At 37.4% G+C, this 14111-nt stretch overlaps 1 protein-coding gene across 3 annotated transcripts; it reads left to right on the plus strand.

The window, feature by feature from the left end:
* Nucleotides 1–456: 456 nt before the first annotated feature.
* Nucleotides 457–12786, plus strand: ankmy1 (ankyrin repeat and MYND domain containing 1). Of its 3 annotated transcripts, none has more exons than XM_028027002.1 (19): nt 457–822; nt 886–1032; nt 1142–1336; nt 1446–1684; nt 2619–2835; nt 3923–4084; nt 4286–4446; nt 5890–6181; nt 6262–6443; nt 7324–7495; nt 7637–7777; nt 7864–7971; nt 8052–8159; nt 8235–8357; nt 9226–9327; nt 9417–9558; nt 10132–10192; nt 10279–10433; nt 12030–12786. In XM_028027002.1, the coding sequence occupies exons 1-19, from the start codon at nt 622–624 to the stop codon at nt 12188–12190; spliced, it is 3069 nt and encodes a 1022-aa protein (XP_027882803.1). In that variant the 5' UTR covers nt 457–621; the 3' UTR covers nt 12191–12786. The 3 variants fall into 3 exon arrangements, with proteins under 3 accessions (XP_027882803.1, XP_027882804.1, XP_027882805.1); XM_028027003.1 differs by having other exon boundaries at nt 9462–9558; XM_028027004.1 differs by having other exon boundaries at nt 2619–2703.
* Nucleotides 12787–14111: the final 1325 nt, after the last annotated feature.

Consider the following 14111-nt stretch of genomic DNA (forward strand, 5'->3'; position numbering starts at 1 on the left):
GTTTATGATTTCAGAGATGTTGGTTTTAGGGTTTTCACTACCAGTAAGTTGTCATTTTCTAAATGAACGCTTGAAATACATCTCTCCATTTTAAGAATATATGAAAGAGTTTTACTTATTACATTATATCAGTGAAGAACAAAAAATAAACTCATTGATTACATTCTAGTTTATTGGGCTCTCCTTGTCTACCATGGCAATATTATTTGAAATTTTTGATTTAAAGTTACTGTTTGTGAATGTATATATATTTATACCGTATGGAGAAACAGGAGCAATAAAAGAAATATGCTTTTATTTTATAATTATCTGCATCGGCTAATATAAGTTCCTATTTTAATGATTGAATTACATTTAAAAATTGTCTATGAAATACATAGACAATTACTACGTATTTATTTAATTCGGTTCCTTTCGACCTTCCGCATGCGTGAAGAGTTCCTTTTTGCACGCGCTTCGCCGTTGTCATGTCAACCAATGTTGACAGCAAAATTACTACTGAAATCTGACATCAACAGTTGACGTTTATCGCGCAGATAAAAACCCCGCTTTGCCAAAATGTATCTCTAGCTGCCGTCTAAGAGCTTTATTACATTAAAACTAATTCAAGAAGCAGGAACAATGGCAGAAATCAGCGGAGAAGCTGTTCCAGACACAGAGGGGGAAGACAGCAGTAGCGGCGGCAGTAGAGTCGTCGTCTTCGGCGAAGAGAGGCGAGAAGGCTTCGGTGTTCAGGAGTGGCCCGACGGGTCCAAATATGAGGGCGAATTTTTAGACGATTTCAAACATGGGAAAGGGCGCTACAGCTGGAAAAACGGCGAGGTAATGTGAAATTACAGCTTCGCCAACTGCCAGTGTTTCATTTTCTAAGTTTGATTTTTGTAGTTCTATGAAGGGTTTTTCTACAAGGACCTCAAACATGGCGATGGGGAGTACTGCTGGCCCTCTGGCCACAAGTTCATTGGCAAGTTCTACCTAAACAGAAAGGAGGGATATGGACATTTAAAGTACCCAGGTGGAGCCATCTTTCAGGTGAGCCTGCAGTATTTGGGACTATTTCATTAATTAATCTTTTTTTTTTTTTTTTTAAAGGAAGTGAATTCTGTAGAAAAAAAAGCATGTTCTCCTTCCACATATTCAGGGTTTGTACCACAGTGACCACAGGTTTGGTCCCGGTGTTTTCTCTTATCCAGAAGGGAACCAAGATGTGGGCCTGTGGATCGGGCAGCGCCTGCTAAAACTCTGCTCCTCTTTAGAAGAAGGCTTTAGTCTGCTCAATTTTCCAGATTATGCTGCATTCATGCAGTCCTCTGATCGTGAGCATTTTTTCATTAAGGTATGTGCTGTCATGTTTTTGCTTCAAAATCCCTTGCAGGCTTACAGGTAAACCATTATAAACTCTGTTAGCTTCTGTCCTATCATGTCTGTTTCTAACCCGTCTTCAGTCAGACGTAGATGAAGATCTGCTGTCAGACGAAAGCTTCATCTATCCACCCGGCATCGAGAGGTACTCTACAGATGGCGACCACTTGCCACTTCCTCCTGGCAGGAAAAGAGAGTTGGATCGAGTTTTTCACGGTGAAAAGTGGGAGCCAGAAGCTCATCCATACCAGGGGTACAAAAGGGATCCGCTCTCTGCGTTCCCTGTACACATCCGCATGAAGGCTAACATACGTGAACACAGGTTAGACACAATTACAGTGAAGTCGACCCCCTGACCTTCTTCAGATCTAACAAAATTGGTGTCAAATGTTTATGCAGCAAAAATGTCCTTTTGTGCTGCAAAACTTTTTGTTTGTGCCGCTATCACTGTAAAGATGTTAATAAATGTTCCCAGAGGTCATGAAAAGTCAACCATATCCCACCTTCTTCAAGTCAGAAAATAGGTGTCAGTGAACTCAGCAAAAATTTTTTGTTTGTGCTGCTTTTGCTCTGAAGATATTAATGGAAGTTTGAAAGTCAAAAGGTCAAAACATCCCCTCCACATTACGCAAATCTTACTAAATTGATCTCAAATGTTTGTGACACGTTTGTGCAGCAAAATGGTTTTGTTTGTGCCGCCATCATTTTAAAGACATTAAAACATATTTCCAGAGGTCGTGTAAAGGGAAAGGTCAACCACCACCTCTCCCACCCCGCGATCATATTTACATAATCAAATAAATTTGGTGTCAATCAACTCGGCACATTTGTGCAGCAAACATTTTTTGTTTATGCTGCTTTTGCTTCGAAGATATTAATGAAAGTTTAAAGGTCAATCAGCCCCCACCCCCCACAGACACATTATCCAAATCTAACAAAATTGGTGTCAAATATTTGTGACATGTTTGTGAAACAAAATCTTTTGTTTGTGCCACTATCATTTTAAAGATAATAATAAAAAAGGTTTCAGGAGGTCATTAGAGGTGAACCATTCTGCCCCTACTCACATTTACCAAATTAACTCGACTCTGTTTATGCTGCACAAAATGTTCTTTGTGTACTTTTTTATTGACATGTTTAAAGTGATAGCAGCACACGTTTGATACCAATTTTATTAGGTTTGATGAAGGTGGGAACCGAGTTCGTTGTGTGGAGAGGAAGCATCTGTTTCACCTCTACCTGCGTGTTTGTTTCAGGCTGCAGACTGAAACTGTCGGCTGGAACGTCACAGACCTCCTCTCTCTGAACGGGGACAGCTTTGGGCCCAAAGGGCCTCTGGAGGTCAGCTCAGAGCTGCTGATTCAGCACAGCTTCAGAGGGGAGCTGCGTGCCGTGTCACAGATCCTCCAAAAAGGCGCCGTCTACCCGGATGTAGCCGACGCACGGGGACAAACCGCGCTCATCGCTGCAACCGTAACATCTCCCAGTTTCAGTTTTCCTCCTCTGCAGGGGCGTGTCCAGGTTTTTTTTAATCAGGGGCACAAACAGAACAGGTGGCAAAATGAAATTTGAATTTCATCTGAATGAACTGTGGGCTGAAATTTGAGAAACTAAATTTCTTATTTGCCCAAACAAATCTACATTATTAGTATTAGGTCCAAACTAAGAAAAAATTTAAACATAAGTTATGAGAATAAAGTGATAATGTTACGAGAATAAATTCGGACAAGAATAAAGTTGTAGTATTACAACAAGAAAGTTACAATATTATGAGAATGAAGTTTAAATTATTTGAGAATAAAGTTATAGTAATATGAGAAAAAAGTCAAAAATATGTCACAAATAAAGTTGAAATAATACTAGAATAAAGTCGTAGTTACAAGAAAAAGTCAATGTTTCGAGAATTAAATTTAAATAATATGACAAAGTAATGATATTACGAGAATAATGTTCTAGTGATATGAGAAACAACTGAGAAATATTTTGAGAGTAAAAATTGTTTATCTTTGTAACAATTACAAAGATAAAATGATAGTATTGAAGAATAAACATGTATGAGAATAAAGTTGAAACCATATGAAAATAAACTTATACTATTACAAAAATATTCTCATATTTATGAGAAAAATAGTTTAAATAATGTGAGAATAAAGGCATAGAATTATGAGAATAAAATCCAAAATATGCGAATGAAGCTGAAATAATATAAAAATATGAAATTAAAATAAAAAATAAAATTATGAGAATAAAGTCATAATTCTCATGACTTTAATTATGAGAATAAACTTTATTCCCATAATTTTATTTTTTTATTTCTTAGCATGGCCCTAATACTCCATCTTACAAAACACATAAATCTGTTTAACTTGTGAAAACTGTAATAGATTTGTTTGATCCAGGCAAATTTTTCCAGTTTCATCTAGTTGAGAAAGTCGTTCTACTCTGGATGGCATGTAGAAGAATCGTCTTTTTGCCCTCCAGCGTTGAAATTTCCTAATGTGAACAATAACATCCAGCGGGTCCACCCTCTCATCTATGCTTTTGTATCTCCACCTGTCAGGTAAACTCCCATAATGATGTGATCCATCTGTTGCTGGATAGCGGTGCTGATATTGACAAGATGAACAACGAAAGAATGAGCGCCCTGGCTGTGTGCCACGTCCTCTACTATCCCTTTGACTCTCTGCTGTCCACTCTGATCAAGCCGCCCACTGACACTCCAGTAAGAAAACGCATTGCCGTGCTGGGAGATATGGACTTTTGGTACTATTGGGACAATAATAAGATGACAATAAGAACTATTTATTACTTGTTTTTTAGGTGTATGATTGTGACTGTGTGTCACAGCAATTATAACCCCACAAACACAAATGCTGCTCTTGAAAAACATTCCCGTTTGTGCGTTTCTGTTATGTGTCGTAAGGTATCGATGTCTCCGCCTGGTGAGACCAGTTCTCCGATCAACCAGGCTGACATCCCATCGAAGTTGACCGACCTGAACATTGAATCACAGATTACTGACATGAATCAGAACCAGAACCAGAATATGACGGACCAAAGCAGCTTAAGCCAGCTCACTGAGCAGTAAGCATGTACCTGCACAATCACCTCAGGCTGATTTATAGATATTTCATGAATAGAAACCTTCTGTTTACTGTTTAAAAGCTGTTTGGAGAATATGACAGGGCTGCAGCAGTTATTTTAGTATTCTTCTATTTATTATTCTGATGATTAATCCCCCCCAAAATTTAAACATTTGCTGATTTTATGTTAGAAATAAATTTAAACTATTAATTTTAAATAAGAAAATAAACATTTTATTGCCTGAATTCCTTAGTGAACGCTGGATCATTTGTAGCTAGAAGCAATAAATCAATTAACCACTTGAGAAATTCAAACAAACTCGATAATTTCCATTTGCACAATTTATCGTTTATCTCTTTTCTCTCTTCCCTCCAAAAACTGAATGACTAAAGTCTTCAGTCTGATGTTTTGCTCTCAACTAGCCCCTTTTTTTAAAAGACCATTTTGTTTACAGAGACTTTATAATTCATTTTATTTCTTGTTTTGTTTATTTATTTTAGATATTTAAAATGAGTTCCAGTCCCAGTGTTAAATGTTTGATAGAATTTAAAGTTTATTGATCTTTGAGAATGTGCTCCTGTTTTACTCTGCCATTATTATCATTATATGACTTGAAAATGGTCTCAAATCAACAGTATTATCGTGTATTGCAATAACTTCTGGGACAATTTATCATCCAGAATCTGCATCTAAAAAATACTCCTAACATCAACATTGATTAAAAAATAATTTATTGATCCCAAAGGGAAATTAAATGTTGTTATAACTCGTATTAATTTTGATTATTCAGAGTTGTTTCAGATGGTGGCAGTTGTTGCCAGAAAAGATCTCCTGTAGCAGTCTGTAGTACGGCCAATTTGAAGAAGCCTCTGACTAAAGACGTTGCTCTGAATGTGTTGTTCTTTCAGGAAAATGGCCCTTTTTAAAATCTGTATGCTTCAGTTTATGATTAATCAATTACTAAATTAGTTGACCATTATTTCAACAATTGATTAATTACAATTAATCATTCCAGCCCTTGTTGCAAATAATGCACATAACTCACGTTTTACTTCAGGTTTAATCATTTTTAGCACTTGCAAGAATTAAAAAATGATCAAAACAATGAACAAAACAAAACAAATCACTAAGCCATTATGTAAATTTAAGGTGTGACTCACTGTCTTTGAATCTGGGGCATATTTTGCTTTAATTTACCTATTTTTTGAGTCTGTATACTCCAGTTAATGATTAATTCATTGCTAAATTAGTTGACAATTAATTCAATGATAGATTAATCACAATTAATCACAATTAATCATTTAATTTCCTTTAATCTTAGCTTTTACACATGTGCTCAGTGTGTGTGTGTGTGTGTGTGTATACACGAGCATGCAAGTAGCTAAAACAGATTTAGGAAAACACAAAATGATTTATTCCCAACGATATTTATGTTGTTTGTAGGGCACCTGAAGAGCCGCCTGTACACATCTCACATTACCAAAATGGCGAAATCCCTGCAGACTCTGAGCAACTTGAGGAGGAGGAGTGGAAGGAGACGGGAACGGATGATGCCACAGACAAATCTGGAGACGAGCAGAGTGTTAGAGAGGATGCGGAAAGTGAGTTAGAGAAGCTAAAGGATGAGCTCAACAGAGATGTGGAGAATTTAATCGATAGTGAAAACAGAGAAATCACCGTTGAAGATTTGGGTGAACACATTTCTCTGGGGAGTGGGCAGGAAGTCCCAGTCGAGGTAGCAGGAAGGTCACACTGAACCTATTCCCCGTTGTTTTCTATGTGTTTTTCTAAGAGCTGTGATTCTGTCTGCGGCAGGGCGAAGACCACGATCTGACCCGGAATCAGATCCTTGACTCCTCCTGTTCCATCCGCAGCAGCGACATCGCTGAGTCAGAAGAGATGCTGCAGCAGTCAGCTGAGCTGCTGACCTTGGCTAGGCGACCCCCGCAGTGTGACTTACAGGAGATTATACGCAAAATGACTGTCGAGGAAATTGAGTCAGTTATCATTCCCCCCTCACATCGTGCTCCTTTGTTCTATGTCTAATGATGATGATGATGATGTGGTCTGTGCAGGGTGTCTTACATGTCTAAAATTAAAACCTTAAAATGTATTTAAAAAGTTGGCCTTACAGTTTTAGGACCACTTTTGTCTCAAAATTCTGACTTTTCTCAGAATTTTAATTTTAATTCTCAAAATTCTGAGAAAAAAAGTCAGAATTCAGAGATAAAGTCAGAATTTTTTTCAATGGATCTAATATTCCGTACAAACATGTTAAACGCAGATCTTAAATTTTGCTGTAGCAGGACTATTCCATCTTGTATGTAGTTTTTGTTCTTTCAGGACTTTCCCGTCAGGCTAACTGATGTGCAGACATCATCATGTTCTGGATCATTTTAGGACCATTGTAGACAGAAAAAATACAGAAGTAAATTTACACTAAAAAAACTCAAAACATTTTTAGCTTGATCTCTGACATTTTCTCAGAAAAAAAAAAACATTTCAGAGTTAGAAAAGTGTAAAATTACTGACTTTTCTAACTAAGAAATTTAAAAAAAATTCTAGAAAATTTCTGAGATTAATTTCCAAATTTATGAGTTTCTTGGCAGAATTGTAGTCCTTTTTTGTACTGCGTCACCGTAGTCCTGTGACTTGAGTCGGCTCACTAGCTGCTAATTTCTAGCTAGCTAGAACTAGCTTTCTTTCCATTAATAGTGGATATGCGCAAATGTATCACTAGTTGGCTGGACTGTGTTCATTTTTGCCACTCGTTTACATTTGGTACGAAATGTACTTTAAGATGACATTAAAAATGTTTTTAAAAGTCTAAAATGTAACTTGTTAACACCGGCAGAACCCCTGTTTGTGCTCGGCTAGGCCCCGTGTTCGTTTAACAACCCTGATGCTGTTACTGGATCGTGGAGCCGACCCCAACTGCTGCAGGGTCCCTCTGCCCATCCTGTTTTTGCCCATCATGGCGGGCGACACCGAGGTCGTCCATAAATTGCTCATGTGTGGAGCTCGTACTGATATTTGCCTTCCAATGCATGTAGGAATCTCCTCTGTAAATTATATATATATCTATATATATATATATATATATAGGTCATATATTTTATGTAATATATAGTTTATCTCAGTCTTCACTCGATTACCTCCAGCATGCCGGGTTTTTTCTTCCTTTCTGTAGATTAAAGGGTTTTATCCCCTCCACGTTGCTGCAGCGTTGCACGGTTCTGAAGGTGCACAAATTACCGAAATGCTTTTGCACGCTGTCACCGAACCCGACTCTCGGGCATGTGACCAGGAAGAGATCTACCAACCGGATCTGGTGCATGTTTACTTTCACCTTTTAACATGCCCCCCGTTTAATAAAGGAGGTTAAAGTGTAAAGTTAGTATTTTTCTGTCTTTTCAGGCCTTCATGGGGGATAAAGATTGGGTGGACGTGATTGAGGACCTGCATCTGACAGATGGGGGCCGAACTGCCCTGCACATAGCCTGCCAGAGAGACGAGGACTACTCGGTCTGGGAGAACAGTTCACGCACTCACAGCTGTACACATCCTTCATCATATGAAATGTATTTTATTTGTGTGTTTTGCAGAATGCCTGTAAAGTGGTGGAGCTCCTGCTTTCCCACGGAGCCAGGACCGACCTCCTCTGGAGCGGACACTCTCCCCTCTCCTTGGCCATAGCGAGCGGCAATGATGCGGTACCGCCGCTCCCCTCCTTCAGGGCAACGGTTGCATAAATTTAAGACTCATGTTGCCGTCTTGTCTCCACTCAGGCAGTGGAGGAGATCTTAAAGGCAGGCGCAGATCCTAACTTACCTCTGGGCTGGAGGGTGGGCAGTGCTCTCTGCGCCCTCGCCAACTTCAACTACCGCTCAGGTGGCAACAGAATCAAAATGGTAACCTCAAACATAGAGATGTATCTTAAAATAAATGCAAATTTACATTTAGTTGTGATTTCTTGCCATAAAGAGTTACACTGCAAAAACACAAAATACTACAAAGTATTTTGGTCTAGTTGCTGGTGCAAAATCTTAATTCAAACTAAGATGAAACTAATTTACAAGTGACTTTTCACAAGATATAGGAACTTGTTTTAAGTTAATACTGATGAAAAAAAATACAACTTATAGGTGAAATAATCTGCCAGTGAAACAAGACATTTTTCCCATATTATAAGTTAAAATGTATTGCTCCACCTGCAGATTATTTCACCTATAACTAGTATTTATTTCATCAATATTAAGGCATTATTGACATAAAACATTTTCATTTTATTAACTGTAAATGGAAAATCTTTTAATCATCCATATGTTTAGAAATAATCTATATAATGTGATAAAGTTACTGGAATAAATGAAGGATTAAAATATGTCAGCTATCCACTGCAAAAAAAACTTACTAGGTATTTTTTGTCTAGTTCAGAGTGCAAATATCTTTTGAAATATCAATTGAAATAAGACAAAACTAACTTAAAAGCACATTTTCTTGTGTTGCTCTGTAATGGGTTGCAATCTGTCCACATTGTGTCCTGTATGGAGCTAAATTGGGGCCATAAAGTTTGTAAAAAATGAAACTGAAACAAAAAAAAATGAAACTGAATAAAAAAGTGTTGAAACTTTATATATATACAGTATATATATATTAAGTTTAAAATTTTTTGGCCTCAATTTAGCTCCATAACTAAATTGCTCTCCCCCTTTACAAACAAGCAAGTGTAAATAATGTATGACTGATGTAATAAGATAAAATTCTGTGTCTTTTTAGTTTGACATGTTAGCCAAGGCTGGTGCTAATATCCTGATGCAAGTTCCAGTGGGCGAAGTGGAGGGAACCGCTATCGACTTTGCAAACTTCTCCTTCCAGCTGGTAACCCTGTTGCACCATATAATAATTTGCCTCTGGAGGTTAAAAATGATTTGAGTTGCTGTACATGTTTCCATCTGAATATGCTTTAGGACGTACGTTTTGCTCACACTCCATTCTACGCCTTGAACATGCAGGAGAGGGATCTATTAAAGAAATGGCGCCAACTTCTGGCACTAATGGCGAATCTGTTGAGGGAGAGTGCTCTGACGCAGAGGAACCTTCAACCGACTGGTAAGTGCAACATTTTATTTGCAAAACGTATGCAAGTTATTATTTTTTTCTGTAAAGTAATTTAAGAGTAAGTAGCTTAAGTAAGTAGTAAATTAAGAGTAATTGCCACTTGAGAAGTTCTGGGTAGAACATATTTTTAGGCAAAGGTTTTTTTTATTAGTAATGCAAAATGTATATATTTTTTGTACAATTTTGGCTTAATTATTGCTCTGAGTATGTTATTCTTTCAGCTTGAGTTTGGATACTCTAGTTAATGATTAATGGATGACTAAATGGATGACTATTATTATTGACAATTAATGTGATTAATTGATTCAGTGCTGGATATATTATTAGGTTTATGCAAACTTTTCCAATGTTCTGATGTCAAAATATAATTCTGTAAGTCCTGGACTTTGTGTATGCTCTTATTTGACATAATATGTCCCCTTTAAATATTCAGATGTCTACACACACACACACACAGAGTGTCATAGGTTATCATTTCTATCGATTACATAACTTGACTTTTGTGGCATGTATGAATTTTTTTTGTTGTAATAGTGACTAATTAAACACTAATAACACCCACAGCTCCAGAGGACGAGACCCCAAGCAAGCGTATCGCTCAAGGAAAAGCACCCAAACCTATGAAGTACACACACTATTTTATATCCCTCCTCTTCAATCAGCCTTTCACACTGAACTTCTCAAACCCTTTGACTGTAAATCCTTCCTCAGGCCGCCATTGTTTAGGTTCTGCTATCACTGCGGCCGCTCTGCGTTTGTGAAGCTGATGATTTGTGGCCGTTGCCAGAGGGTGTACTTCTGCTCCAAGTCCTGCAAAATGAAAGCCTGGGATGAAAGTCACAAGGAGCAGTGTCTCCAGATGGCAGGTGGGAATCCACAGATAACAAAACTGCAGTAAACCTACACAGAATATGAAATTTAGGACACAAATGCCCTGAAGAGAAGAATTTTGTCATGAATTGGTGCGGTGGATGTGGTGAGGCAGACGCAGCAGACCCAGGTAAAGTTAGAAATGACGGTTTTAATGATAAATAAGTCCAAAAACAACCAGGCAGCAGCCAGGGCTCAACGCCGGTAGCAACTGGTAAATTGACTGGACAACACGAAGGACTGAACGCACATAAGACGAGGACCCGACAAAGAACAGACACACAGGTGACACTAAATACACTGGGGGTAATCAGGGAACAAGAAACACCTGGGGACTAATCAAAGGGAGACAGGACAACACTGAGACACAGATACACAGGAAACTCAAAATAAACACAGAAAAACACAGATCCTGACTAATTTAAATTAAATTGGGCTTAGAATCTAATAATAAGAAAATACTGCCAACATGTAGGACTGCATGATATGTCATATTTTTGGTTTTTGGAGACTTAATTTTTGGAAAATCTGGAATTTTTTTTGTCACCAATGTGCTTCTTGGGTTTCCATAGTTAGAATAGAATAGAATAGAATAGAATAGAATTCAACTTTATTGTCATTGCACTGTCACAAGTACAAGCAACGAGATGTAGTTTGCATCTATCCAGAAGTGCTCTACGAGATATAAATATTTATTCACAGATGTACAAGACTATGTATGTATGGACTATAAGGGGTTATAGCAAGAGATATAGATATTGTGTATAAATATAAATATGGGAGCTATATGCACAGATTATACAGATTATACACAAGAATGTTAGGGAATGGATTATAGATAAATAATGTCAGATAAAAATTACAGTTACAAGATATGTCAGCATGCCCAGGGCGGCCATCTTGTTTGATAAGCTTTTTTTTTTTTTTTTTTTTTACAACTTTTATTCAATTGGACTTTGAATTTGGGTCAACTCTACAACAAAACATAAGGATCAGGCTTTATTATTATTATTTAGAATAAAGTCTTATTATTAGAATAAAGTCATTAGATAAGTAGAATGAAGTAGTACATTTATGGGAACTCCATCAAAAATAACAAAAAAATTAATAATTTAAGCTTTTTTCCTCATTGAAATTACGTTTTTTTAAAAACAAATTATCTCTTGTTTGTTTTGCTACGCGTTTACTGAGCCCAAACTCAACACTTTTGGGTTTTCCCCCCTATTTTTTCTGTTGTCGGTTAATTTCCCGTTGTTATATTTAAAGCCTTAAAGCCAAGAAAGTAAAAAAACAAGCACTTTTTTATATATAATTTTTAAACCTGATAAAATTGTGTCTGTATTCTGCTAATATTATATTCTGCACAGAAAGGAATGATGGAAGTAAAAGGCACTTTTAAAAAATATTTTCTGCCATTTGTAATTTTGCTTTTGGAAAAAACAATGATTAAAATCACATGTGGTATGAAAAAGACTGGAGCCATATCACCCAGCCTGACTAAAATGTTAAAATTGGGTTAATAAATAATGTAAAATATGTATTATTGTTTAGGTGAGCAGTGTATTTGACTTGTCTGTCTCCTTTAAATGCAGCCAATCTCGATGCCCATCAGAAGAGAAGTTCTTGTAGACCCCGCATATCGAGAATCGTAACTATCAAAAGATACAAGCCGGAACCGCCCAAACCGCTCACCAAGGCGGAGCAGGCCATGGCGGACCAGATCTTCCTGAAGGAAAACTACAGTCTCAACTGACGGGTTTTAAATGCCAACAAGCTTTTAAAAGTTTAAGCTTGTTGATCTTACATGTCTTCTTTCTTCTTTGATTCCCTTCCCCCCCCCCATAATTTTCAAAATGTCAAACCAAAGAAATGTACACTGTCTCAGGACTAAGCGATTTTTGTATTCATTTCATTTTTTTAAGACATGTTGGTCTTGATGTAGCTTTGTTTCACCTCTGTTATAAATTTCTGTTAAATGTTGGGAGTTTAGAAAATTTCATTATTTCTGCAGAGGAGAGGGGGTATTAGTGTTGCACTCAGATCTTTCCTATTGTGATAATAAATTTTTTTTACATTTATTAATGGTTTCATATAAGAAATTCTATTTTTTATTGTTTTCTTATAGGCAATAGCGGATTAAACGATGCCCTCTGAAATAAAAAAACAGACTTTACAGATCTTAACTGCTCATAGCTACAAAACAAACGTGGCTGTAAAGGTTATCAATAAATATAAATCTGTTCTCCCCAATACAGGTACGTTCTGTTACAACGGCAAAGGCTTACTTTCTCAATAGCTGCGTCTCCATTAAAAATGTTCGCAAATACTTGTCAAAATTCTGCTAATGTCGAAAAAACACAATTTCACTGCGGTGTTTCCATTACGTACGAAATGAGATTAAAATCACGCGAGAATAAGCGTGTTCAAGGGATAAGTTATTTAAAAAATGGCGCCGATGCATGTAAACCGTTACCAGAGGAGACGTTGGCGAGGACAGGGTTTAGTATGAACGGTTATCCATTTGTCGCTAACATGCTTCTCAACGGTATGTGGAAGCGTTTCGGGGCCATATCTAATCTCCAGGAGGTAAAGCCGCTCCTGGCTACTGGTGGAATAGTCATCCATAAGAGCCCTCATCTCCTCTGGAAAAGAAAAAAACCCCGAAAATATCCGGGATCTCAGTGCGGCCTGTTGGGGATGCTAATGCTTGTTAGCGTAGCCACAGATGACGGCGGATAAACGGTTTTCCTGTAACGGTAAGTTGTTTCTCCGCCATCAGCAGCGAGTACATGAAACATCCATCTTTCATCCATCATTGAATATTTTTCATCAAATTGTAAATGACAATTTATGACTCAAATTGTCGTATGACAGTTTGATTAATAATTTATGAGCAATTAAAACACAAACTTGATAAGAAAATATAAATTAATACAAATTATTTTTAAACACGAAGAATGTAGATTGTGTACCATCTGTCTGTGGTGGTTTTATCAGTGGATCTTGTTACGGAAATATGATTATTTTTAATGCTTAATACAGTTAATCTTAAAAGATATATGGAACACTCTTATTTTGAACAGGTTTGTGTTAAGCATTTAAAACTAAACCAGATGGGTAAGTATTCAGAGACACAGGAACCAAATGCAGATTAAGGGAGATCTCTCAATGGGACCCCCACTGTGAGGCCGGGCCACAGGCGAAGCCATAAAATTAGCATTTTCCTTGGGAGACAGGGACGTTAGATTTCTCAGGTATCTGTGAGGTCTTATCTCAGGATCGTTCTGTACTCAGAATGACCGTGGGAGCCACGGGGGTCAGAGCGGTCAGAGCGCAGCAATCAGCTATCCGCTCTTTTGTTTTGGTAGAAGGCAGATGGTCCTTTGATCTTTGCGTAGATTGAGGGGAGTGTCCAAGTTTCTCTGGGAGTTTCCAGTTGGCCAACAAGAGGAACGCCTAGAATGCATAAATTAAATAGGAAAACACCCACTCAGTATAAAATTTAGTGTCATCACTAAATTGTCAGAAAGTTGCCATCTTTTTGCTTTTTTGCATTGGCTCTCTCTCCAAAGACGTCTTTGCTGTTTGTCTTTGTTTCGTGTTTGTTTTGTCTCCCCTTGTGTGTCTTTATTTTATGAGAAAAATGCATATCTCTGTTCCTCTGCAGCTTTGTT

Source organism: Xiphophorus couchianus, chromosome 9, assembly GCF_001444195.1.
Source record: "Xiphophorus couchianus chromosome 9, X_couchianus-1.0, whole genome shotgun sequence".
Taxonomy (NCBI): Eukaryota; Metazoa; Chordata; class Actinopteri; order Cyprinodontiformes; family Poeciliidae; genus Xiphophorus; species Xiphophorus couchianus.